At 42.6% G+C, this 25,940-nt stretch overlaps 1 protein-coding gene across 1 annotated transcript; it reads left to right on the top strand.

The window, feature by feature from the left end:
- Positions 1-667: 667 nt before the first annotated feature.
- On the top strand, positions 668-25,684 carry LOC134573560 (zinc finger and SCAN domain-containing protein 23-like). Its single transcript, XM_063433340.1, has 8 exons — positions 668-911; positions 13,137-13,521; positions 16,683-16,778; positions 17,536-17,658; positions 19,122-19,248; positions 22,091-22,204; positions 23,897-24,004; positions 24,422-25,684. The coding sequence occupies exons 2-8, from the start codon at positions 13,144-13,146 to the stop codon at positions 25,072-25,074; spliced, it is 1,599 nt and encodes a 532-aa protein (XP_063289410.1). The 5' UTR covers positions 668-911; positions 13,137-13,143; the 3' UTR covers positions 25,075-25,684.
- The last annotated feature ends 256 nt before the right edge of the window (positions 25,685-25,940 follow it).

The raw sequence follows: 25,940 nt of genomic DNA, 5'->3' as shown, positions 1-25,940 counted from the left end.
TTTCTAAATAAAGGTACTTTACTTATATTTGGACAACGCTACTTTACATCAAGTACTGCAACACTAACAATGTTTTTTTCATTGAATTTTACACCTCACGTCATAACCACCTCAGTGGCCTGTAGTAGTTACGATGCTAGGAGTAAGCCTTTAATTTAGCATTTGGGAGTACATTCTGACTTTAAAAAAAATAAAAAAAAAATAATAATAATAATTTTCAAAACATTCTTTATTTGAGCTTTTTTTTTTTTTATAAAAAACACTACAAGACATTTCTATACAGGATACAATTTAATGTACTGAAAAGACCTATACTCGTGAAAATAATTACAAAAAAGTAGACATTTTGTCGAAGACCATGATTTTCATACATGTCTACAATGACTGTTGCCCACCAAGAAAATGTCTCCTACAGCAGCACGGGACAAGCTACTTTGTGTCTCTTTGTGTTTAGAACTCCGTAAAACTACCCACCTTGAAATGGTACCTGTCTTCAAACGGAAAGCCACCACCTTACCATTGTGACGGCACGCAACTTGTAGCTCTGCACGCTGCACTCATTGTACGAACGGCGCGTGCAACTGGCTCGTGGAAAAACACAAATAGAGCTCCCGATTGGTTGACGCAGACGTCAATCAAGATTTCCTTCTCTGTGATTTGATCCTTGTTTCCGCTTCCTGTCAGGGATTTCTTTGCAACAACAATACAGTGAGAGTAGGCGGCAGGCAGAGTGTCCCAGGGAGCCGGACAGTACACGGAGTATCCCAGTGTATAGAGAGCTCCCCATGCTCACAGTGCTGTCCATGGGGATGTGTGACACCAGCTAACGAATACCGGACACTGAACACACAGAGCGAGAGAGAGAGCGCTGCATCCAGTGTGACCCGAGCGAGACAGCTGGCAGTCATCAGGTGAGGAGATTACACCAACATAGACTGTCTGTGAGCGATGGCTGTCACTCTGTCTGTCTGTGAGCGATGGCTGTCACTCTGTCTGTCTGTGAGTGATGGCTGTCACTCTGTCTGTCTGTGAGTGATGGCTGTCACTCTGTCTGTCTGTGAGCGATGGCTGTCACTGTCTGTCTGTGAGCGATGGCTGTCACTGTCTGTCTGTGAGCGATGGCTGTCACTGTCTGTCTGTGAGCGATGGCTGTCACTGTCTGTCTGTGAGCGATGGCTGTCACTGTCTGTCTGTGAGCGATGGCTGTCACTGTCTGTCTGTGAGCGATGGCTGTCACTGTCTGTCTGTGAGCGATGGCTGTCACTGTCTGTCTGTGAGCGATGGCTGTCGCTGTCTGTCTGTGAGCGATGGCTGTCGCTGTCTGTCTGTGAGCGATGGCTGTCGCTGTCTGTCTGTGAGCGATGGCTGTCGCTGTCTGTCTGTGAGCGATGGCTGTCGCTGTCTGTCTGTGAGCGATGGCTGTCGCTGTCTGTCTGTGAGCGATGGCTGTCGCTGTCTGTCTGTGAGCGATGGCTGTCGCTGTCTGTCTGTGAGCGATGGCTGTCGCTGTCTGTCTGTGAGCGATGGCTGTCGCTGTCTGTCTGTGAGCGATGGCTGTCGCTGTCTGTCTGTGAGCGAGCGGTGGCTGTCGCTGTCTGTCTGTGAGCGAGCGGTGGCTGTCGCTGTCTGTCTGTGAGCGAGCGGTGGCTGTCGCTGTCTGTCTGTGAGCGAGCGGTGGCTGTCGCTGTCTGTCTGTGAGCGAGCGGTGGCTGTCGCTGTCTGTCTGTGAGCGAGCGGTGGCTGTCGCTGTCTGTCTGTGAGCGAGCGGTGGCTGTCGCTGTCTGTCTGTGAGCGAGCGGTGGCTGTCGCTGTCTGTCTGTGAGCGAGCGGTGGCTGTCGCTGTCTGTCTGTGAGCGAGCGGTGGCTGTCGCTGTCTGTCTGTGAGCGAGCGGTGGCTGTCGCTGTCTGTCTGTGAGCGAGCGGTGGCTGTCGCTGTCTGTCTGTGAGCGAGCGGTGGCTGTCGCTGTCTGTCTGTGAGCGAGCGGTGGCTGTCGCTGTCTGTCTGTGAGCGAGCGGTGGCTGTCGCTGTCTGTCTGTGAGCGAGCGGTGGCTGTCGCTGTCTGTCTGTCGCTGTCTGTCTGTGAGCGAGCGGTGGCTGTCGCTGTCTGTCTGTGAGCGAGCGGTGGCTGTCGCTGTCTGTCTGTGAGCGAGCGGTGGCTGTCGCTGTCTGTCTGTGAGCGAGCGGTGGCTGTCGCTGTCTGTCTGTGAGCGAGCGGTGGCTGTCGCTGTCTGTCTGTGAGCGAGCGGTGGCTGTCGCTGTCTGTCTGTGAGCGAGCGGTGGCTGTCGCTGTCTGTCTGTGAGCGAGCGGTGGCTGTCGCTGTCTGTCTGTGAGCGAGCGGTGGCTGTCGCTGTCTGTCTGTGAGCGAGCGGTGGCTGTCGCGGTCTGTCTGTGAGCGAGCGGTGGCTGTCGCGGTCTGTCTGTGAGCGAGCGGTGGCTGTCGCGGTCTGTCTGTGAGCGAGCGGTGGCTGTCGCGGTCTGTCTGTGAGCGAGCGGTGGCTGTCGCGGTCTGTCTGTGAGCGAGCGGTGGCTGTCGCGGTCTGTCTGTGAGCGAGCGGTGGCTGTCGCGGTCTGTCTGTGAGCGAGCGGTGGCTGTCGCGGTCTGTCTGTGAGCGAGCGGTGGCTGTCGCGGTCTGTCTGTGAGCGAGCGGTGGCTGTCGCGGTCTGTCTGTGAGCGAGCGGTGGCTGTCGCGGTCTGTCTGTGAGCGAGCGGTGGCTGTCGCGGTCTGTCTGTGAGCGAGCGGTGGCTGTCGCGGTCTGTCTGTGAGCGAGCGGTGGCTGTCGCGGTCTGTCTGTGAGCGAGCGGTGGCTGTCGCGGTCTGTCTGTGAGCGAGCGGTGGCTGTCGCGGTCTGTCTGTGAGCGAGCGGTGGCTGTCGCGGTCTGTCTGTGAGCGAGCGGTGGCTGTCGCGGTCTGTCTGTGAGCGAGCGGTGGCTGTCGCGGTCTGTCTGTGAGCGAGCGGTGGCTGTCGCGGTCTGTCTGTGAGCGAGCGGTGGCTGTCGCGGTCTGTCTGTGAGCGAGCGGTGGCTGTCGCGGTCTGTCTGTGAGCGAGCGGTGGCTGTCGCGGTCTGTCTGTGAGCGAGCGGTGGCTGTCGCGGTCTGTCTGTGAGCGAGCGGTGGCTGTCGCGGTCTGTCTGTGAGCGAGCGGTGGCTGTCGCGGTCTGTCTGTGAGCGAGCGGTGGCTGTCGCGGTCTGTCTGTGAGCGAGCGGTGGCTGTCGCGGTCTGTCTGTGAGCGAGCGGTGGCTGTCGCGGTCTGTCTGTGAGCGAGCGGTGGCTGTCGCGGTCTGTCTGTGAGCGAGCGGTGGCTGTCGCGGTCTGTCTGTGAGCGAGCGGTGGCTGTCGCGGTCTGTCTGTGAGCGAGCGGTGGCTGTCGCGGTCTGTCTGTGAGCGAGCGGTGGCTGTCGCGGTCTGTCTGTGAGCGAGCGGTGGCTGTCGCGGTCTGTCTGTGAGCGAGCGGTGGCTGTCGCGGTCTGTCTGTGAGCGAGCGGTGGCTGTCGCGGTCTGTCTGTGAGCGAGCGGTGGCTGTCGCGGTCTGTCTGTGAGCGAGCGGTGGCTGTCGCGGTCTGTCTGTGAGCGAGCGGTGGCTGTCGCGGTCTGTCTGTGAGCGAGCGGTGGCTGTCGCGGTCTGTCTGTGAGCGAGCGGTGGCTGTCGCGGTCTGTCTGTGAGCGAGCGGTGGCTGTCGCGGTCTGTCTGTGAGCGAGCGGTGGCTGTCGCGGTCTGTCTGTGAGCGAGCGGTGGCTGTCGCGGTCTGTCTGTGAGCGAGCGGTGGCTGTCGCGGTCTGTCTGTGAGCGAGCGGTGGCTGTCGCGGTCTGTCTGTGAGCGAGCGGTGGCTGTCGCGGTCTGTCTGTGAGCGAGCGGTGGCTGTCGCGGTCTGTCTGTGAGCGAGCGGTGGCTGTCGCGGTCTGTCTGTGAGCGAGCGGTGGCTGTCGCGGTCTGTCTGTGAGCGAGCGGTGGCTGTCGCGGTCTGTCTGTGAGCGAGCGGTGGCTGTCGCGGTCTGTCTGTGAGCGAGCGGTGGCTGTCGCGGTCTGTCTGTGAGCGAGCGGTGGCTGTCGCGGTCTGTCTGTGAGCGAGCGGTGGCTGTCGCGGTCTGTCTGTGAGCGAGCGGTGGCTGTCGCGGTCTGTCTGTGAGCGAGCGGTGGCTGTCGCGGTCTGTCTGTGAGCGAGCGGTGGCTGTCGCGGTCTGTCTGTGAGCGAGCGGTGGCTGTCGCGGTCTGTCTGTGAGCGAGCGGTGGCTGTCGCGGTCTGTCTGTGAGCGAGCGGTGGCTGTCGCGGTCTGTCTGTGAGCGAGCGGTGGCTGTCGCGGTCTGTCTGTGAGCGAGCGGTGGCTGTCGCGGTCTGTCTGTGAGCGAGCGGTGGCTGTCGCGGTCTGTCTGTGAGCGAGCGGTGGCTGTCGCGGTCTGTCTGTGAGCGAGCGGTGGCTGTCGCGGTCTGTCTGTGAGCGAGCGGTGGCTGTCGCGGTCTGTCTGTGAGCGAGCGGTGGCTGTCGCGGTCTGTCTGTGAGCGAGCGGTGGCTGTCGGTCTGTCTGTGAGCGAGCGGTGGCTGTCGCGGTCTGTCTGTGAGCGAGCGGTGGCTGTCGGTCTGTCTGTGAGCGAGCGGTGGCTGTCGGTCTGTCTGTGAGCGAGCGGTGGCTGTCGGTCTGTCTGTGAGCGAACGGTGGCTGTCGGGCTGTCTGTGAGCGAACGGTGGCTGTCGCTGTCTGTGAGCGAACGGTGGCTGTCGCTGTCTGTGAGCGAACGGTGGCTGTCGCTGTCTGTGAGCGAACGGTGGCTGTCGGTCTGTCTGTGAGCGATGGCTGGCGCTGTGTGTTTTTGAGTAATGGTGTGATGGGATTTGGGATGCATACTGTGTAAAAAGCCTGTACTCCATGTGCTCAGGCCTCAGACCTTTTAGACATGAGATCAGCTGAGACCTGATCGGTGAGAAAAAAGACCTTTGCTTCCTGAACTGACATGCGTCCGGAGTCTCTGTGCGTGGCTTCTTCAGAGTTCCCCTATAACAATGGCTGTCTCTAAATGATGGCTGTCACTGTCTGTCTGCCACTTGGCTGTCGCTGAGTGATGGCTGTCGCTGGCTGTCTCTAAGTGACAGTGAGTGTGCTGTATCTGCTAACCCTCTTCATCGCCGCTCAAGTATCAGAAGTAGTGCAGTGGCTGCGACGAGGTCCAAGGGAGACAGGGAATTCTGTTCCAAATGGGTTTGACCGTGGCTTTTCGATCCAAAATTTCATAGAGCGTGCCTTCATAGTAGCATATGTAATACATTGACATTTTGATTACACGAGAGCTCTGAGCACCATAACCATTACATTACACTGTATTTGTTTTAGTGCTGTTAGTCCTTTTGCTCCTTCCCATGGTAAAGAGTCCAACTATTCCTGAATGTTTTGACACTTATGGGTCCCTGGGACACCTGTGGTCCTTGAGGTCTTTTGTAGTATCCCTGTAGCGGAAGTACCCATCCCAGTTTAGCAGTATCAGGTTTATAAAACTTTGGATGTCCTTTTATGTGTTTAGATTGTCAGATGAAACTCTAAGCCAGTGAATTAAGTCCCACTAGGGGAAAATTGATGACAACTTCCACTTTAGCAATATCATAGAAGACCGAAATGACGGCAAGACCCAGATCATAACTATTATTAGAAGCCAACAAAGTTTCTTTTTTTCCCTCTTTCATAAGCCTGCGTGAAAACATGAAGAATATTACAAAACAATTGAAGGACCAGGGTTGCAGAGAAATCGTTGCTACTGCTTGGTCTCTTGAGAATCTGCATGTCCCAGACAGGCATTCTGAGCTAGGGTGATATGTGTTTATACACACACTCTATCTCTGAAAAAAAGTTGTAAAACACCTAAATTTTTAAGAAAATATAATGTGAATATTTCTACATATCAAAGTATTCACTTTTTGCAGATATAGCTGCTAAATACACTTCTGGCATTCTTTCTAGAATGGAAATCAAATATTGGTATAATTTGGTTTATTATTTTTCTGCAGGATGAGCTAGAGCTATTGCATGATTCTGAAAAATGCATGGCTCAAGGTGTTACGCACTTTGTACAAACTACTGACTATGGATACAGACTATACCACTTCCTCATCCGTGTTGTACACTTGGTGTCACTCAGAGCCATCATCTTTGTACAAAACCCTGTGTGATGAACCCAAGTTTTAATTCATTTGTCTGTAAGGCGTTATTCCAGTATTCATTAGTCCAACGGAGGTGCTTTACTGCCCACGCAAGACTCTTTTTCTTATTTCTGTTTATAGTTGAAACTGAGGCTTACTTACTTCGTAATGTTACGCTAAGCTTGAAGACATTGTCCTGTAAGCTGCCTCTCATGCAAGTTGTCTCTCTGAAACCTGTTTTATGATTCTTGTGGCTTTGGGTCTGCCAGACCTCTTCCTGTCAGTTTCCTCTATGTTCCAAATGCCTTTTGATGGTATAGGAAACTATTTGCTAACACCTTACGTAGCTGAAAAGAGACTTGCGTCCATCAAGTTCAGCCTTCCTCACATATGTCTTCATTATGGCATACATTACAATTTATCTAAAATAAAATAACTAAACTTCTAAGCCTTATAAACGTTTGTCAGTTTTGTCAATTGCTCCAATCTCTCTGCAATATATGTGTGTGTATTATTTATTTATTTTTTAATATAATTTAGTGCATTATAAAAGCATTCTCAAAACCATTTAATCAGCCCAGGAGTTTTTAAAACCATAAAACAGTTAAAGGTATGGAGATTATGCATTAAACAATGAACACTTCCCATCTTGTATAACCCTGTTGGTTTTATATTTGCTTTCAAGTCATTTAGCACAATTTCTAGATGACAGATTATGCTCTGTATGTCCCATATTAAATATTCTCTTAACATAGGGTAATGAATGACTGGTTAGTGTGAGTCATGAGCATTCCGCAAAGAAAGGGTTACTCAGATGCATGAAGCAACTCTGATTTAAAGGGCTGGGAAATCTGACTAATCTCCTTCCTTGGAGATTAACAGGTTACAGCAGGAATTCTTTTATCCTACAGGGAATTTACTGTGTTCTAAGCTGCTCATATTTCTCTTGGTAGGTATCCATAAATATACCAGAGTACCAAATGTTTGGTTTATTATATTGCGTTCTGTGTAATGTCGCACTTCATCAGAATAATATTGATCCCAGTGCAATTAATAATCTTGTCAACTACCTGAAACAAGAAAATAAAACCCCCAGTAATTCCTAGCAGATGGACTGGGTGACACATGGCAGCGAGAGGATGTGTCTGAGCCTTGGGTAGGCTTATCACAGTTGGTGGCAAGTAATAAGGAAAGAGGTCAACAGCTGCCATGACACATGAAGACAGCTCAAGGGTATAGATTATGATGGCATATGCAAGTTTATAAACCTACTGGTTTTAGAGCAAGCTAAAATTTGCAACAGTATATCAATGGTTCTCACTATATCGGATCAGTTATTAGTAGTGTTTGTGTGTATGTGTGTTCTTTAAAGTAAATGTATTTATTATTCGTAGTGGGCAAGGGTAGTAGATTTAAAAAAAAAATGTTTTTACACTTTACTGAACACAAACGTACATACTAAAAGTTGTTGGGTACAATTACACACGTCTAAAGAAGTAGGAGATATTGGCAGTGGTGTATGCATACAAAATATCTGTTTTTAAAAATGGGGTGGGCAACAGAATATGTTAACGAGCCATAGGCTATAGTATCGAAAAGAAAGCACCTTGGAGAAATTCAAAAGAATGGGTTTACTTTTTCTAGTAAAGTGTTTAGCCTGGAGCCTTATACAATGTAACTTTATTGAATATTTCATACATATTCTTTTTCAGCCTATCACATGTTTACAGTAAGTTTTATTTTTTATTTATTTATTTTTCCTCCAAAATCTTTAGTGACTAATTCCTCTTTGCCTTCTGTTGATCATCAGATTTCCAAAGTACCTATAGTTTAGTTCTTTATATTTTTGACATTTAAAGAGTCTGCCTAATCCCCAAGATCACTTAATCCTAATGAAATGGTTTTGGTGCATAGGTCATGCCCCGGAAGTCTCACTGCTTAATACTCTGCTGTTTAGGAGTCGGATTACTATATTCTTTTTCATCTAGCCACACCTCTCTTGATGATGATGATAGTCACAGTCTCACATATGGTTTCCTGAAAATATATATCTATTTTGACCCTAATTTGTTTCAGTGTTATTACCAATGTTTACTTTAGGATTTGCAGGAGAGCAATATGCTCTCTTTATCTTCCTGCACAGAGCTCTGACGTTTTTGCAACACCGTTAAATGCATCCTAGTGTTGGCATTGCCCCAGTTAACAGCATCATGTGTGAGATAAAAGACTCACAAAAAGACCCCCCCAAAAAATCACATTTTTTTTTATCATGATGGTTTTTATTCTCAAGCGGTTGTTTCAGTGTAAATGTGTTGGTTCAGTGTAGCAGAAATATATTGGATGACACCCAAAAATGTTTTGCAATCTTCTTTCATTTTGAATTCAAATTTCTTAAAAAAATAAAATGGGGGGAAAAAAAAAATAAGTGCAGCAGGGCATGTACTGTTAAGTAAATATTTGTTGTAATCAGTGCTATTTAATGAAGGTAATGCTGTGTATCCTCTAAAAAGAAAACCAGGCTTGGCTGCAGGGGCATCCTTAATTGTTCCAATTCATCTGGTATAAGTGCAGATGTCTTCACCCACCAGTCATGAGAATTCACTCTGTCTAATTTTTCTTCCAATTAAACTCTCTGGTGCCATGTCACTTCCAGAGGGATGGTAAAATCATGGGACTCAATGTCAGGAGTTTTGGCCTATAATACACATTTAGCACAAAATAGCATGCTATTTCACAAGCATTTGTTAACCCTCTTGCTGCTCGATCTATCAAATTATTATGTTATTATCAAATGTCTGTAAAGTTTTACAGATTCTTTTAAATCAATAATTTGTCCAGACAGTGGAGATTAAATTGCATATGGGTTTATATAGCCACTGTGGAATCGATTCACAATGCTAGTTATTGAAATTAAATATAAAATTATTGGTCACAGTTACATACACTGTGCTGTTGTTATCCCCCACCCCCATATGTAAGTAGTCAAAGCATTTTAGAAGGGTTTGATTTGTTACTTGGGGTCCACCAGGTGCTGCTCCTTCGCATCTGGCAGGAGAGCCTGGAGCTCTCTACGTGACATGTACCCGGTGGTGCAGTCAGCTGATGCTCTCAGCTAATAGACTGACCCTGTTTCAGGGACCGCGGCCCCAAACCTCAGAGTACATGCATATTTCTGCTAGACCGTTTTTCAATTGTTCAGGTCCCCAGACACTTCTGCATGGCTACTCTCTATCTCTGCCGGGCTGCTTTTGATTCAGCCACAACAGGAAGAAGCTAAGTAATAGATCTAGACAAGGAGTGTCATATTCATTGTAGCTTTAACACTGCGCTTCTTATGCACCAAGCTTACTCCCATCTGTATTCCCCCCCACTCAACAATACCCCAAGGCGGACCCCAGATAAGAAGTCAAACCTTTTGTGTACTTTATTTTAAGGGGGCTTCCAGGGCTCTCCTAGCAACATGACCACTACATCGTATGGTGTATATGGTGCCTGGAGTGTTCCTTTAAACTACCTCATGACAGATGTAAAATTCATATAAAATAAAGGGATAGTTTTCCTCTCCCTCCAACTGTTTGCTATCTCCCATCTCCTTCCATTGCAAACAGTATTAAAAAAAAAAAAAATCCTCCCTCCTCTTGCCAGTGCAGAGGGTGGGCTGCGCTCGGAGCCAGCAAAACTGTCTGTCTATTCACAGACTTGTCTATAAGAAGCCTGTGATTGGATCACGGGATTATGCACAGAATTTACGTTAGGCAGTCTGGAACCGAGTTCTGGGCTGCCAAAGTCACGTGTGCTGAGGAAACCCTGCACATACATACTCCTACCACCATGATGTCTTCTGATCACTAAAGTGGACATGGTAGTTTGAGTAACCCTTTAAGAACTTTTCATGAAATTATTGTGACTGGTATCAGCAGGTAATGTGTTAATGGCATCACAAAAAGTATGGGTGCTTCTAGTATATCTTTATCACCCAGGTGTAATATCTAAATAGAAGACCTTTTAATAATGTGTATTGGATTTCCTGTTTAGAAACTTACCAAAGTTATCAGTTTAATTCACAATGTGGTAATAAAAGGGAACATCTGTTTGACATTGCTTTCTATATGTAATTGTGTTTACTATATGGAATTCAGTTCATTGCTACTGCTAGTATGCACTTATGATTTTGATGCATTCTGTAGAAATGGATCCCTTGGTGTTAAAAGCTTTGTCATATAAATTTAAAATAATTCCTTTTTTTTTCTTTTTTTTTTTTTTTCTTTTACTTATTTGGATGCTTTTGTCATAAAGGATAATCATTAATTTCATTATGTTCAATAAGGAACTGTTACTTCCATAGAAGGGGAAATTCATTATTCCCTCATCACAGTTATCGTTATTGCAGTGTTTTCTGGGTTGAACAAAACCACGTTCTCTAATGCTTCAGATGTGCTCAAGCATGCTCTGACATGTATAAAGGCATTTGTGCTCTGTGTGCGACATTGCATGGCTTAACAGTCGGTTGTGTTTCCACGTTTTATCATTGAAATAATCTGATTTAATATATTTTTAATGTTAGTATGGTTCAAAGTAAAAACAAAAGAAAGGAAGCAAAAAAAAAAAGTCAAATAACGTGAGCTTAATTCTTTGGCCAAAAAAAAAAAAAAAAAATCTGTACTTTAGGACTTAGAAGGCTTCATTGTATTTTCATGTTCAATAGTTTGATGATTTTGTAACCTGTGTGGTTGTCATGGTGGTCTGTCAACACTAATTTGCTGAAAAACTAAGAATTCATTTCATGTTAAGATCTTCCTTTAGAATTCATCCTTCTAACAAAGTTTTGGAATAAGGAAAGAAGTGGCTGATACCAACAAAGATGACAAGAAGAAGCATTCACTCACAGCAAAATGTTGAGCTTCAAACTTTTCAACTTCCCTAGGATTTTACATGTTTAGTTTTATTGTATTGCTCTGATCCCTATTTAAATTGACGGGCCCTCCTAAATTAAATGTAGGGGGAAAAATATTTTATTAACTTTTTTTTTTCCAGTGCTGAGACTCACTCAGTGCTATCACCTGGTTCACCTCCAATGATGTCATCATGCAGGCTTTGTTTCTCGTTCAGTCAATTGCTTCTCATTGGGCACAAGAAACGAGTTTGAGGCAAGCGCCGCACTTGTTCATTCAAATGCTTTGCATAGGAAAGCATTGATTCCGATGCTTCCCTGTGATCAGAATTTGCTGACTGTCGACGTTGACCATCACAAAACCAAGTCAAACTTAGCAGCTAACGTGGAAGCGCCCTCTAGTACCTGTCAGAAGACAGCCACTAGAGGTGTGTTTAGCCCTGCAATCAAATCCTTGCCTTATCTAATTAATGGCAATGTTTTAGATTGCCATACTATAATGACAGGGGCAATGCACCCAGACCATTATGTTGAGATGAAGTGGACTATGTGTCTTTAGTGGGCGGGTAAAATGCCAGTGGACCCATCGGCGCTGGAAATAGTTTTCTTACTTTTTAAGGGGAGCAAGCCGCCCAAATGGTTGTTTTGAATACTATAGGGTCAGGAATACATGTTTGTGTTCCTGACCCTATAGAGTTCCTGTAAGGGTATATTAGCAGACGATGGCTGTCTGTTATTTTACCCTTAACTACAAAAGCAAAAACCATTTACAGAGTCCTCAGAATGCTGTTGGCAACACATTTTTAATCTATATGTGTGAAATACAAATATTTAAAAACTTAGTACATTTACCCTAGCAACAACTGAAGTGTTGTCCTCCTTTTTTATTCTGGATGAGAGATATACTTCTCAAATTAGAGTAAAATATACTAGATAAAATGTGGTCTTTGCATACATTACTTGAACTTTTTATGTTTTACTTCCTGAAGTGTGTAGAATACATAGCGAGGAATAAACGAATAACGTGTGAAGAATGCATTACGTGTATAGGCAGGCTGACTCTACTCTCTGCTCAAGGGGCATGCAGCTTATTGGGAAGCATGCATACCAGGGCCTCCTCCAGCGAGAGGTTGAAGGTCCCGTCTGTAGGCTTTCTTTATGGAATGGCCTTGAAGGATGATTTTCTGGAAGGGCTCAGAGCAAAGCAAATGTGCTTTTCACGCCTTATAGGGGGAAGGAAGCTGCTTTAACCAGTAATCCTTGCCTGTGGGACATTTTAAAGCATATCGTGCACGGATTAAGGGACTGTGCACAATCCCTGAGAGAGGAAAGCATGCAGGTGATGATGTGACTGTAGTGTGAAGTAAAACGTTGAAGGTTAAAACTGTGGAACAGCAACTCTACAGCCTCAAGTACTTCGAAGGCAAATGTGAAGGGCCACAACAACAAATCTGTGCTAATACCTTTACATTTTTGTGAATATTCCAGCTGTTCTTATCTTTACTGAGCAAAACACTTTTAACTATCTACACCATATAAAACTAGTGATGTAATAGTTAAATTATATAGTCGGTTTGGGGAAAAAAAAAGGGGGGGTATGTACAGCATATCACAGTTTGATTTTTTTTTTTTCTCTCTGCTTAAAGCTCCACAGTAAATAGATTACAATAATAGTGATGGATGTGACAGTATGTAGCTTTAACTGCTACTTCTATAGTCTTTTATGTGTTTGTGTTTCCCAGTGGCCCCATTATGCATTAAAGGTTTTAATTTGTATTTATTATTATAAACATATATAAACTTCTTTTGGCAACCTGCTCTAAATTTAGTACATTTGCATAGCCTGTGAAATGACCTCCCATAATTAATGCACCAATTTTAGTCTTCGTCAAGGTGCCAGGATCATCTGATCGTTTTATTTTCTCATTTCTGAAGTTAAAAAAAGAGTACTATTTAGTTATTTAATTGTAACTTTAATATCCCAATGATATAGTTGGAACAATAGAAAATGGAAACCTTCCTTGATAAAACACATCTTTTTTTATTTGTATTAAAGCCTATTGACATTTCTTTGCTACATTTTTAATCATGGTTGTGTGATGTTTTTCCTCTACAGGTTGGAAATGCCTCATTGTTTTGCCTATGGCTGCACAAATCATAGTGGGAAACTTCCGCTTGCTGTTTCTATGCACTCCTTTCCAAAGGAGCTGCCTTTGGCAGAAGCCTGGGTTCATCACAGCCGCACCAATGTGGGAAACGTAAAGGAGTTTGTAAGAGACATCCTTTTGAAAAAAACAGGGCACTTTGTGCTGTGCTCAGAGCACTTTGAGGAGGATATGTTTGAACCAAGCATTGATTCACCTAGTGTTCCATGTGAATTGAAACCCAAATGGACAAGACGAAGGTTAAAAGCGAATGCTGTGCCAACTCTCTTTGCCACCGGTGCCCCCAAATTACACAAGCAAGCTACACATCACTTGAAAATACATGAGCGAAAACAGGTAATATTTTACATGACACACGTGGAATATCACTCGATCACAGGTTGTTCCATGAAATTTCCTGAAGAATTCTTATAAAAGTTCAAACATTTATCTCTCTACCATATTGTTTTGTTTCCACCAAAAAAAACCTTCAATATATATATCTTGTGAAATATTGAAACACCATGTGTTGCAGTATATCTAGTATGACCATTAACATGGTGAATTATACCACATGCAGTTCACGTGCTATTGGACTATGCTTAAGCTCTATAAAGCACTCTAATGGTAGCTACAATTTGAGTGTATTCAATCCCTTTACTACTGAGCACTTTTTGATTGAAAAAAATTGCATAATGTTTGTTTGAAGTAAGGGTGCAAAGCTAGCATATAAATATATCTCAGCAAGTTTGTGTATAGATTGCTTTGCAGACAAATTAAGACACTAATGGGTTGGGGCAGGGACTTTAATTGGGGTGGGTCAAAGGCAGGGACACTAAAGCGGTTAGTTTGGTCAGAGGCACACTAATTGACTTTTCACTAATGGGGTAGGTTGAGGGCAGGGATACAAATGGGGAAGGGTTAATACAGAGACACTAATGGGGGTGAGCTAGAGGCAAAGATGCTAATGGGGTGGATTAGGGGCAGGAACAGTAAAGGAAGTGGAGAGGGAGTGATAGCATCAGAACACTAGTGGAAGGGATAGCGTAGATACACTATTTAGAATTTGGAGGCAGAGACAAACTGTACACGCAGCCATGCCACACTACACTCAGCAGGTGCACACCAAATACCCAGCACACAGCCTGCACATGCATTACACACAGCCTGCACACGCACTGACACTCATTATGGGAGGGCAGAGGGTGAAACACTCGGGGTTATTTACTAAACTCTGAATTGTCACAAATTAAATCCAAATGTAAAAACTGGGGTAAAAAGTTGTGTTGGTGAATATTTCTAGATCAGCTTTTATTTTTATTATTTGCATTTAATTCATGAAAATTTAGAATTTAGTGAATAACCTTGTCTATTTCTGGGGTTCAAGGTAGATGCCCCAAACTAAAATTAATGTGTCGGGGCAAGTAGATTGACGGTGCACAAGTAGATTGGGCTACTGCTTTAGTCACTTGGACAAGTAGTTATTTATTTATTTTTAATTCCCACACCCCTGAGAAGTAAAGTTTACTAAAAATGGCAACAGAGTATAAAAGGGATGTCTGCGTTTGAACATAATGCCCAGATACAGTAAACACAAGATGGGCTTACATTTTCAGCAAATTTGCAGGAATTTTGTCAGTGGCTTATGGCAGAGGAATTTGTTGTTTTACATGCTGGCTGGTAATCATAACTAGAGTATAAATTAGGGTGATTAAGACTAGATTTCATACTACAAAATACATGAAAATAAAAACGTTTATGCTCGAATTAGGTATTCAAGGGGATTAAACATAGAATTCACCAAATTCATAGTAGATATGCTACACATAAAATTGTATCCACCTTTTCTCTCAGATCGCATGTTATCTGTGATTGTTGTTTATAAATGTAAAAATAAAGATATGGAAAATGATATAATAATAATGAATACTATAACTAACTTACAAAACTCCAAATAAGCATAAAAAAAATCTAAACATTCTGTTCTGGTTATTACTGAAAAGTCTGTACCAATTACCAATGCCTTATTGTTGGATACGTTTATCCAAACTCATTTAATTGAAATGCTTTTCCAAAGACATTAAATCGAGACCTATGTTCTCAATTAATATGAGTTGGGGGTCTCTGTCTGAATTAAAATTAGGGAGAAAAAAAAATCTAGCAGATGTCCAGTGGGATCCTGCTGTGGTAATTATACATTTAGGTTAACTGCTTTGCTGCTGTAAACATAAAAAACAAACAAAAAAAAAACAGGTGTAATAATGCCAGCTCTCTATTTTAGCAAAACACAATGAATTTGGGGCTTGGTTGCTATTACACTGGCATACATGTTACAACAGGGAAACCAGAATGGTGGGTGGGGCAACTTGACTTGTTGCCAATTCTGCACATGCTCAGAGCAAGTTCTGTAATGCTGTCTGCTGTCCCAAGCAAATGAGTCATCTGAATTGTAACCAGATGATGGGACACTTGTCCCACAGTGAATCAGTGACTCCGTCTCTGGGACTGTTGGAAGATGTGGACAGGTGTACCAACATAATTTCTCTTGATATATATCACTTACTGTTTTGCTCACTTTTAAAACTCATTAAATTGTCTTATTAATTTAATTGTTTAAAGGAACACTATGGGGTCAGGAACACAAACATGTATTCTGACTCCATCGTGTTAAAACCACTATCTAGCCGCACTAGCCAACCCTTGCCCCCCCCCCTCTAAATATAGTAAAATGTTACTTTTGTTAGAGTCTACAGCTCCTGGCTCTACCCATGATCTGCCTGCTTGGCTGACCTAATCAGCAGTGTTGTTCTGAGCCAATGCTTTCCCATAGGATTGGCTGAGACTGGCAGAGCCAGCACAAGTCAAACACAGCACTGGACAATCAGCATATTCTCATAGAGTTGTATTTAATCAATGCATCTCTATGAGGAAAGTTCAGTGTCTCCGTGCAGAGCAAGGATAAACTATTGGCAGTGCTGCACAATATGCAGCACTGTCCCAGGAAGCACTTCTATCAGCCATCTGAGGAGTGGCCAGTGGAGTTATCACTAGGCTGTAATGTAAACACTGCATTTTCTGAGGAAAAAACTGTGTTTACAGCAAAAAGCCTGAAAAGAATGACTATACTCCCCAGAACAAATACAATAAGCTGTAGTTGTTCTGGTAATTATAGTGTCCCTTTAACTTTATTACACATTTTAGTCTGTTCTTTCTCTTCTGTGTCTGCTTATTTTTTTTGTTACCACCCCCCATTTTCTTTCTAGAACAGTTACTTGGCTCACTTGTACCCTTTTACTGGTGTCTGACTAACCGTAGAAAGGGTAGACTTCTATGCCTAAATTGTCTTTATTGTTGGATGGCAGTCTTCTTCTTCTTTTTCATTTTCCTACTGAGAATAGTTGTAGGTCTTTAGTCTACTGTAATTTGTATAATTTTTTTTTTTTTTTTTTGGTGATAATTTTAGGATTTACTCTTAGTAATGCCCCTTAACAACATTGTTTTTTTGTTTTTTTTTGCAGCTCTTGGATAATCTTCTTCAGCAGCAGAAAAGACCTGAGCTAGAATCGGATCAGATAAGCAGCCCCTCCACCTCCCAGGATTCAGAAGAACATATGGTATGGCTAATAATGTGTCCCCTTTGTTTTGACATATAGGTGAATGGAATGACATCTAACCTTGTATTTTATAAAAAAATAACCTGTCACATTTTGCTCCCTTTATTTAAAAAAGGAAAAATAATTTTGGTTTAATTTAACCTTTTTCATGTTGGCAGTATGTAATATTTTCCAGGTCTGCACAGGTGCAATTCTAGGGCACACTGCTGAATAAGGAGCAGTCATCATAGAAACTAATAATGATCATGCTGTGTGTACGGTGTTTCACTTCTTGCATGAGCATCAAAGCACTTCAATAATTAGTACTTATTGATAATCATTTCAATGACCTCTGTATGTTAAAAGATTAGTTGGACCTTCCAGGATTCAAACCTGTAATCATCCAGAGATAGATCGCTACAGCATGTAAAGCAAGTCTGGGGAAAAGTGCGAAACACGGAGAAATATTCTATTCAGTTTTCCAAATTTTAGATCAAAATAGCCAAACTTGAAGCATAGTTGACTTGGAGAATTTTTCCTGTTTTGGCCTTACATTTGAAATTCATATTGATTTTAGCAATTTTCATTTTGGTAAATAATTTGAATATTGTTTCCAGTGTAATAGTATGTGTGTGTTTTCACTTTTCACTGTAATCATTTGATCAGTGGTGAAATCACTAATTAGACTGACGGAAGTGAAGCTGTCAGTCACGAATTAGATTGACAGACGTTGTTGGGAGATAGTTGGACTAACCTATAATAATGTTTTTTTACACAGGACGAGGATTGTATCAGCAACCGTCCAAAGAAACCTCAGTTATTGAGGAGGAAACTGCTTCCTCTAAAATCCCAGTGTGTTAAAGGAAGTTTTACTCCAGTACCGAGAGCCTTGCAGAGGAAGGTATGTAACATCTCGGTTTGAAAAAGAGAGGGGGTAAAAAACTAAAAAAAAAACTCTTTCAAATAAATGTGATACTTAATTTTTAATTGTTTTGCAAGCTCTGTAAACAAACGTCACAGTGTTGTATTTGTTTTTAGTTGCTCCTGTATTTATACATTTTAAACTTGTTTCTAGTTCCAATTTTCTATAAACTGCTGGTTTATCATTTCATGTCAGTAAACGTAGTCTTTTGAGGTCAGATATTGATGCATGCAACAGACCAATATGTGTCCAAACAAAAAATTGACAGATGAAATAAACTAAATTGGCAAGTAACATGAGAGATGTATCACAGTTCCTTAAAGGGACACTCCAAACACAATATGCAGTGTTGCTAATTATTTGTGTTGTGAAGCTTTGTGTTCAGTCCCCTTTTTTTTTTTTTTTTTTTTTTTTTTTTATTCTGCTCATTCAGGCGGAGAGAGGGGAAATTAGATTTCCACAGAATTACATTTCAACATAAGGCGTGAAATATTGGGAATTAAAAACACTTCTCACAAAAACGAAAATTATTGGTCGTCAAGGACTACAAATAAATGAATATATGTATATCTAAAATGTGCAAACAATATTTGAAGTATATTTAATAATACTGTTTAATTTACAACTTATTTAGCACTGTACTCACAAATGAAAGCTGTATATACATGGAGATAAGTGGTATCACATGTCACAGGGCCATTTCTGCCATATTCTTACCAAGCACCACTTGAACCCATGTGAGGGGTCAGCTATGATTCTGCAAGTCCTGGAGCTTCTCATTCATGTTCTTCAGGGCTACAAATGCAAAGAAACTAGTCCTACGCTCAAACTCCCATTGCTCCTGGGCGGCAGCAATGACTATAGTACACGTCAGTCAAAATATATATATAGTAAAAACCAAAGAAAAAAGTTACCTGCGCTCTTTCCACATCCCTATGTATTTTTAAACAAATGGAGGTTTTTAGTTACCTCTAATGGCCATGAGAGGGTATGTCCACCTGCCACGTCAAAGCAGACCTCTTAGGTGGGTCCTAACGCTAACCATTCGCCTTGCTTCCTTGAGCTTCTGGCAAAAATCTCTCTGAGACAGAAAGAGGTATTTTTTTATATACATCCCTACATGCTTATTAACCCTTAATAGGGAACACATGGGATGGGCAGCAGCATTGCAACCTAGCTGTGTGATACAAACGATAATACAAATGCAAAGAAACTAGTCCACTTATGTTCTTCAGGGCTGTTTGGTAACCTCAAATTTCAACATCACATTTTCCTTCTTGTGGTGCCAAGTCTTTAAGATATATAAAACAAATATGCACATGGATTCCCAAATGTAATTCAGTATGCTCACATCACAGTAGGATGTTGGAGTATTTTACAGCAATGGTTTAGGTGCCTCTTTGTATGTACATGTATAATATCTATTGTTGTAATTACTTTAGACTCCAGCATCTCGAAACCGGATCGCTGTATATATCTCAGACGAAGAGTGGGAGATGTTGGAAGAATGGCAAAGAGAACTCTACAAGAACATAATGAAAGAGAACTATGAAGCCTTAATATCGCTTGGTGAGGATTCTTTGATTGTTCTTTTTTTTTAATTCTTTATTTTGGTGTGCATAGTGTTGACAAACATGCCGGCACTGCCACAACAGCAGGTACCGGCCAGTAATCGACATAGGTTACATCTGCACATTTTTTGTTATAAGTGTCATGCTTAGGTTATGGTTAAACTGCAGCTTATGTCAGTATAACAGGCAACAGAAAACAATGAAGATCTGGACATATGCTGACATTAAGATTAGGTAATAAAACAATACTAATACTGGAATGATCAAGCTAGCGTTCAGTGTTAAGATTAACAGAAGTTAGTTAAATGTGTAATTCGTTTAACGTAGACTGCACATATAGTATAAATGGTTGATACATGAGCAGATAAAAGTCTGCTTGCAGTAGCTTTCAGCATTAGCATGTATGCGCCGGTGTATCTGCTTACAATTGTATGTCTATCTCTGTAACTGGATCGCCTGGCATGTGTAGCTGGCAAAACATTAGGGGTACAGGTATTGTGTATGTAGTCTGAAGACCGTCATGTTGGGGTATACAGGGACACATAGTGTTATATTGCAGGCAGGGATATTGCATGCTTCCACTCACTTCTATGTGTGAGATGGTGCGTATAGATTAGTATTTCCTAGCATGTTAACATGCAGGTAGACCAACAGCCACCTAGTGACTGGCAAGCATGCATAGAATGCCACATTAGATTGAGTCAGCTAGCGCGTATAGTAATGCTTGTGGTTCACATAGCAAAGGGTTAGTGATCGTTTGAGAGATAGCAACAAAAAGGAAAATCATACTGTAAATTATAAAGATAAAAGTCCATGCGTGGTACTTAAGACATATCGATTGTTCATCTGGTTGTCGGAGAGGGTGGTTAGTCAGATGGCAGTCCCTAGGGAAAGTTCAGCCAACCCCTGTCAGCGGCAAAGCTGTTACCCCGCCGGATATCACCTTGATGGCGTCTCCGCATTGGAAATTGGCTTTGTCCGTAGGCTGTGTGGTGTGGTCTTGTTTTGTGACCCGGCTGGAGGCTGTAATCCCACGGGGCATAGGTGCGCCATGCTGGTGTCTGAGGCCTTGGTCCTGTGGGTTGCTTGTGCGTGTGGCTTGCTCTAGGCTCCAGCGTGTGTGAGTGTTCATATCTGAGCCTCCTGGCGCCATTTCCCGGTTTATTGGTCTCTTGTCTCTGAGAGGCTTTGCTGAGGTGCCATATCTCGCTTGGATGGTCTCCCTGCTGACTGCCCGGCCGGGAAGTCCAGCATTGGTTAGTCCGACTTGGTAGGCCTCTGTCTGGCTAGCGTGGCCGAGTTATGTGCTTCTGCCATTTTGGATGCCCCTTCCCCCGTGGTGCTTGGAGGTGTCGCTGGCTCTTGCGGGAGGTGCCGGGCGCTGGGTGCTCCGGTTGGCGGGGACCGGGATATCCCCCACCGGTCCATAGGGGTGGGGGGAGGTAGTTCACCAAGCTCGCTGTTAGCTGCGTGCTTCCGGCGGGAAAGCGGCTGCCTTTCTCCGCCTCCTCCCACTGTAGGCCCCAATCTGCCGATCCGGTGCCTGGTTACCCTGGACATCGAATTTGGTGTCTCCGGGTTCGGGCCGGTCTCCCCAGTCCAGTGGGTCCTCTTGTGGGAGGGTGTGCACTTAGTATCCCGTTTCATGCTCGTTTTAGTGCTTGGTGTTTGGGAGCTCGTCCAGAACACGTCTGCCCTGTTCGTTGGTCAGGCTCCGCCCCCCTCTTTGATTGTTCTTTTGTGTTTTGTAGTCTGCAAATATCTAAACGTACTCACATGTAGAACAAAATTACACTTTTTCCTTTTTTATATTAAATTTATACTGGAGAATGAGTTACTTTACTGATAGCATTTAAACACAGTGACTCACTGCATTTAGTAGTGATTGACTTTGCAGTGATCTCCAGCACTCCCCCTTATAGGTTAATATTGTTAACAATGTAATTGCCATTTTTGCCTTATTCTGTATTTTTTTTATTTTTTTTTATTCTTTATTTGTATTTCTAGTCATAGGTTGGTAGGGGTGAGGGTTACAGAATCAGAAAGGGAGGGAGGGTGGGGTACATAGTAGGGTATATATCGATACAATTTCCAATGATATCATCTCACAGTATACCTCTATACATTAGGCTTTTATGTATGGTTAAGATATTCTTCGAGGCATGCTTGGGGCCCTTGTGAGGACAGCTTTGTAATGTTACTATTTCTGGGTAGCATTTTTCCCTTAGTCCGGTGTTTCGTTTCCTGGTTTCCCAAGCCCGGTTTGATTAGTATGGCCTTATTCTGTATTTAATCTTGGCTAAAAAAAGCCAAAATATTGTTAAAAAATGTTTTTTAATGCATATCCTTGTTGTCCTTTACCATGAAATTTGGTTCATATTAAGAAGCTCCTTTAACATGTTTGCTTTAGTCTTGTGATTTATTGCCTTTCCTTCCCTATTGTTGTAATAATACATCAGCTTTGGCGTTCATGGGTAAAATGACATCACTTCATGAGCAATAAAATGTGTTTTCTACATCTCTGGCAAATTTAGTGCTATAAGTTGAATATGTCATTGGCATAGAAGTATCAGATACATGTGGTTGACTGTTCGTCCTTCTGCTAACTTATATAATTGATGCATATCCTAGTTTGCGACTGTCTTTTGAAATTTAATGGGCTACTTGTGGTGAAATGCCAGCATCCTTCTTTGTAGTTTTCGTTAAACAGTGGTAGGGTAGTGGTCATAGTAACTTGAACATATGTTAGTAGATCTAGTTAAAGGGAACCATAGGCTAGGAATCCAAACTTGTATTCCTGCACAAAATTGCACTTAATTAGATGGTTTTTCATTTTTCAGGCTACCCAACTGTGAATCCGAACATCCTTCTTAAAATCAAGCAAGAGGAGGTGATGCGCTATACTACTCATTGTTCATCTGATGATCTAGAACAGCCAGACAGTCCCTCTGCAGGTAAGGAGACATAATCTTTAAAACTCTTGGCCTCAGTTGTGCAGTTTGTATTCATTGGACTGAGTTAGTAAGGCACTTTGCTAATCTTGCAAATATCACCAAGATAATGCAATGTAAATATTCTTGATCCCTGTCAAACAGGTGGCTAACTGTAAAGATCTGAAACCATATTCCATGTGTGACTTCCTTTTCACAACAGCCCAGTTACTTGCATCAACATGACCACTTGGATGCATTTAATGTAATATCTTAGTGATTTGTTACTGGACCTACTTTTTTGTTGTACGATAGTGATATCTAATGGTCATTTTAATGTATTCCTAGGTGAGCCTTTTGTTTAAATCTAGCATACATTTATGTGAATGTGTATATTTAAATACTTTTAAATGGATAGAGCACTTGTATCTCACCAATACCTAGGGGACACAGAAGAGGATGTGTATATTGGTTGTTTTGAAGGTAAATAAAAACGGGGTTAGTTTAGTAACATGAATTGTCTCTCTAAAGAAAAAAGCCTACCCAAGGAATACTGAAGCAGTGAAAGCGTATCTCATACACAAATGGTGTCATTGACCTGAAAATTGATGATGTAAATTATGTTACAGATGTTCCTAGCTTACCTCTAGGGGTAAACTATTAAGTGATTTAACCCGAAATAACTAGCTCCCTATTAGCAAAGTGGCTTGAGAAAAATACATCAGTTCCTGAGGCTGTTTTGTGAATGGGGTACTGCTTATAGCTGAGCAAGTCACCTGACACTCTCAGCCAATAAGTGGTGCCCATATTGAGGCTTCCTGATTCAAGCCTAAGACTGCTGGGGAAGGAGATGGGCTCAGCCCTTCTGCCACTGGATACAGCACTGTGTTTATTAATGGTTTAAACGCTTGCGGTATAACGGAAAGCCCAAGGACCTACCTGCACCATAACAACTTTGTGCTGGAGTGTCCCTTTAAGTGTCAAACCTGAAGCTTTCAGTTGTCTTCTTCATTTTTATTTTATTTATTTTTAAAATGTGCATTTTTTTTTTTATATATTTATATTTTGTCAGCCATAAGGATCTTGCGTTTGTGCTGCCATGCTCACTGTTTAGCAGTGTACTATTACTGGTTTGTATATGGAATCAATATACATTTCCCACACTAAACACACTGGGGTGGGGGGGTTTATCTGCAAAGGGAATTAGAGTTCTGAAGTAAATGCAAACCCGATAGAAATGAATAAAATCAACGATAATAATTGTTGATTACTCCACTTTAACACTTTACTCAATTTCCACAATTGCATTGATTTCAAATCAAAACAAAGTACTCCTGCCTAATGACATTAAATGCTAAACAGATTGTTTGGAGATGTACTGCTTGTGCATGTAACAGATATGTAACTAGCCATAAAGCAAAATCTCAAGGTATCCTTCTGGTGAAAGAGTTTGCAAATAAAACCTGTCTAGCTTGTAATTGGTCTTGTAGAAGTTCAATTTACAACAGAATAGCTGCTGTTGAGTGAATGAGTTAAACTTTTTTCCAAACACTTGTTTATGCTTTTACTGGCAAAGCTATGATTGTTTTACTTGCCAATGTTTATGTACATTTTGCTGGCCATTCCTCTTTTTTGTACCTGTGTTGACAAATCAAGGCACATGGTGCAACACGTTTACATCTACTTAACATCTCCCTAAACTTTTAAATGTTTTAGATTTTGTGGATTCCGAATTCTTATCAAAGATTAAGGAAAATGAGGAACGTTATATAGAGAGCAGTCCAGGTTCAGATGGAGGACAGGCCAATGGTTTCATTGAATCATGTGAGTAAACAGAAACCCTTAAAAAGAAACTGCCACTTCTCTGAACGGGCCAGTCCTCAATCTTCACTCAAGTAAACAGTGTTGTGTAAACACTACGAATATTTGCTGAGATGAGGAGTGCAGCAGAGGTAAATATAAAACACATTTACTTCTGCAACACTTCCCTCGGTGTGCCGTGTCCTTGCTCCTTAATGCCCCATGTATGCTAATGCTTGCTCGGGCATTCCTTCTGTAGTGTCGTATGCACAATGCATTATTGAGGGTTTGTATTGTATGCGCTAGCTGTGCCAGGACAGGCATACAATGTAAACCAGAACAAAAGAAAACTGTACATATCTGCAGAGCAATTCCACTGCATTGTTCAAAAACTAAATTTAAGTGGTTAAAATAATGTAATCTTCTGATTTTTTTTCGCAGATAATGTTCCTATAAGCACCACTATTGAGGCAGAAAACCGTGGAACTTGGAATGGCAATCTGAGCATGCAAGAAACTATTTCTGGAACACACAATTTTTCTCAGCGTTTCAGTAAAAGTCTAAATGGAGTTTCAGCAAAATGGAAAACCAGCCAAATGTCAACAAACTGTTTTGTTAGGCCCAGTGTTAATGAAAGAAGTTTAAGTCCTGTCTCGGCAGCACATGGAAGAGGTAGTCCGTATAGCTGGTTCTTTTGTGATAAAACATTATTACATCATAAGGGTATTCCTCCTAAACAAGGCAAACCCATGGAATTAAGACCATATAAATGTTTAGAGTGCGATAAGAGTTTTACTGTTAAATCAAATTTGATAAAACACCACCGTATTCATACAGGGGAGAGACCGTACAAGTGTACACATTGTTCTAAAAGCTTTAGTCGCAACTCACACCTAATTACTCACCAGCGAACACACACAGGAGAAAGACCTTACAAGTGTAATGAGTGCGACAAGAGCTTTATCCAAAACTCTGTCCTGATTCAACACCAAAGGATCCACACTGGAGAAAGACCTTTTAAATGCAACGAATGCAAAAAGAGCTTTAGCCAGAAATCCTGTCTCATACGTCACCAGAGAACTCACACCAGATAATGCCATAAACTAAAAGACACAACCAAAAGGGACCAGTGACTCATACTTGAGACCGGTGACAATACCGAATATATCCTAGGAAAATATCAAACTGATTTGTGGTTGATCACAAGCAATACACCATCTTCAGTCTTGTTGATTTGGGCAACACTAGCAGAGCATAAAGCTTTGCAGATCAACCATATGTTTCGAAGAGCCATTAACGAACACATATTTGCTGCAGAGATTTAAGTACACCCAATGACTGTTTAGCAACCACTTCAAAATAAATTGATTTTGTTTCGATAAAATCAGTATTTCAGTTGTACGTGATTCTCCAAAAGAACCAGAACATATATATTCTGGTCAGCCCAAGAGTTATGCTTTTGGTCAGCATCACCTATATGTATATATCAGCAAGATAAGATGTGGAGGAGGACTTATGAAAGCGTGAGAGATGTTCATTTTGTTATGTAAGACCCTAATTTGAACACCGCCATTAAGTGTTTTTTGTTTTGTTTTTTTCCTTCAGTTTAAATTCTACTTTTGAATATCTTTGTTCTCTTATGTCATGTAGCTTCACCTCGGAAGCTGTCACGTTCATTAAAGCAGTCAGTTGATAGTTACCAAACTTGATCGCAAATGCTAGGTATCCTAGTTAAAGTGTGCAGTCCAATGGTATGTTGCATACTTCCTGACATGAAACAGACTGTTTTTATCACTGCAGAAAAGCTCTGCTTCACATGGTAGGCTACTTTACCAATAGAAAATAAATCAGGCAAATATACACTAATCCCCTCTAATCTTTTATTAATCCTGAATCTCTAGCTCAGAGGAATTCCCTCTGCTGACTTCATCATTGACATTACCAGAAAGATTTTCGAGCT

This window comes from Pelobates fuscus, chromosome 9, assembly GCF_036172605.1.
Source record: "Pelobates fuscus isolate aPelFus1 chromosome 9, aPelFus1.pri, whole genome shotgun sequence".
Lineage (NCBI taxonomy): Eukaryota > Metazoa > Chordata > Amphibia > Anura > Pelobatidae > Pelobates > Pelobates fuscus.
This window is presented reverse-complemented; position numbering and strand designations above follow the sequence as displayed.

Bases quoted from the DNA above. Each gene is read 5' to 3' on its own strand.
- LOC134573560 (XM_063433340.1), top strand. From the start codon at position 13,144: ATGCCTCATTGTTTTGCCTATGGCTGCACAAATCATAGTGGGAAACTT. The intron at 13,522-16,682 runs GTAATATTTTAC...TTTTTTTTGCAG, and splicing joins AAATACATGAGCGAAAACAG to CTCTTGGATAATCTTCTTCA. The intron at 17,659-19,121 runs GTATGTAACATC...TAATTACTTTAG, and splicing joins CGAGAGCCTTGCAGAGGAAG to ACTCCAGCATCTCGAAACCG.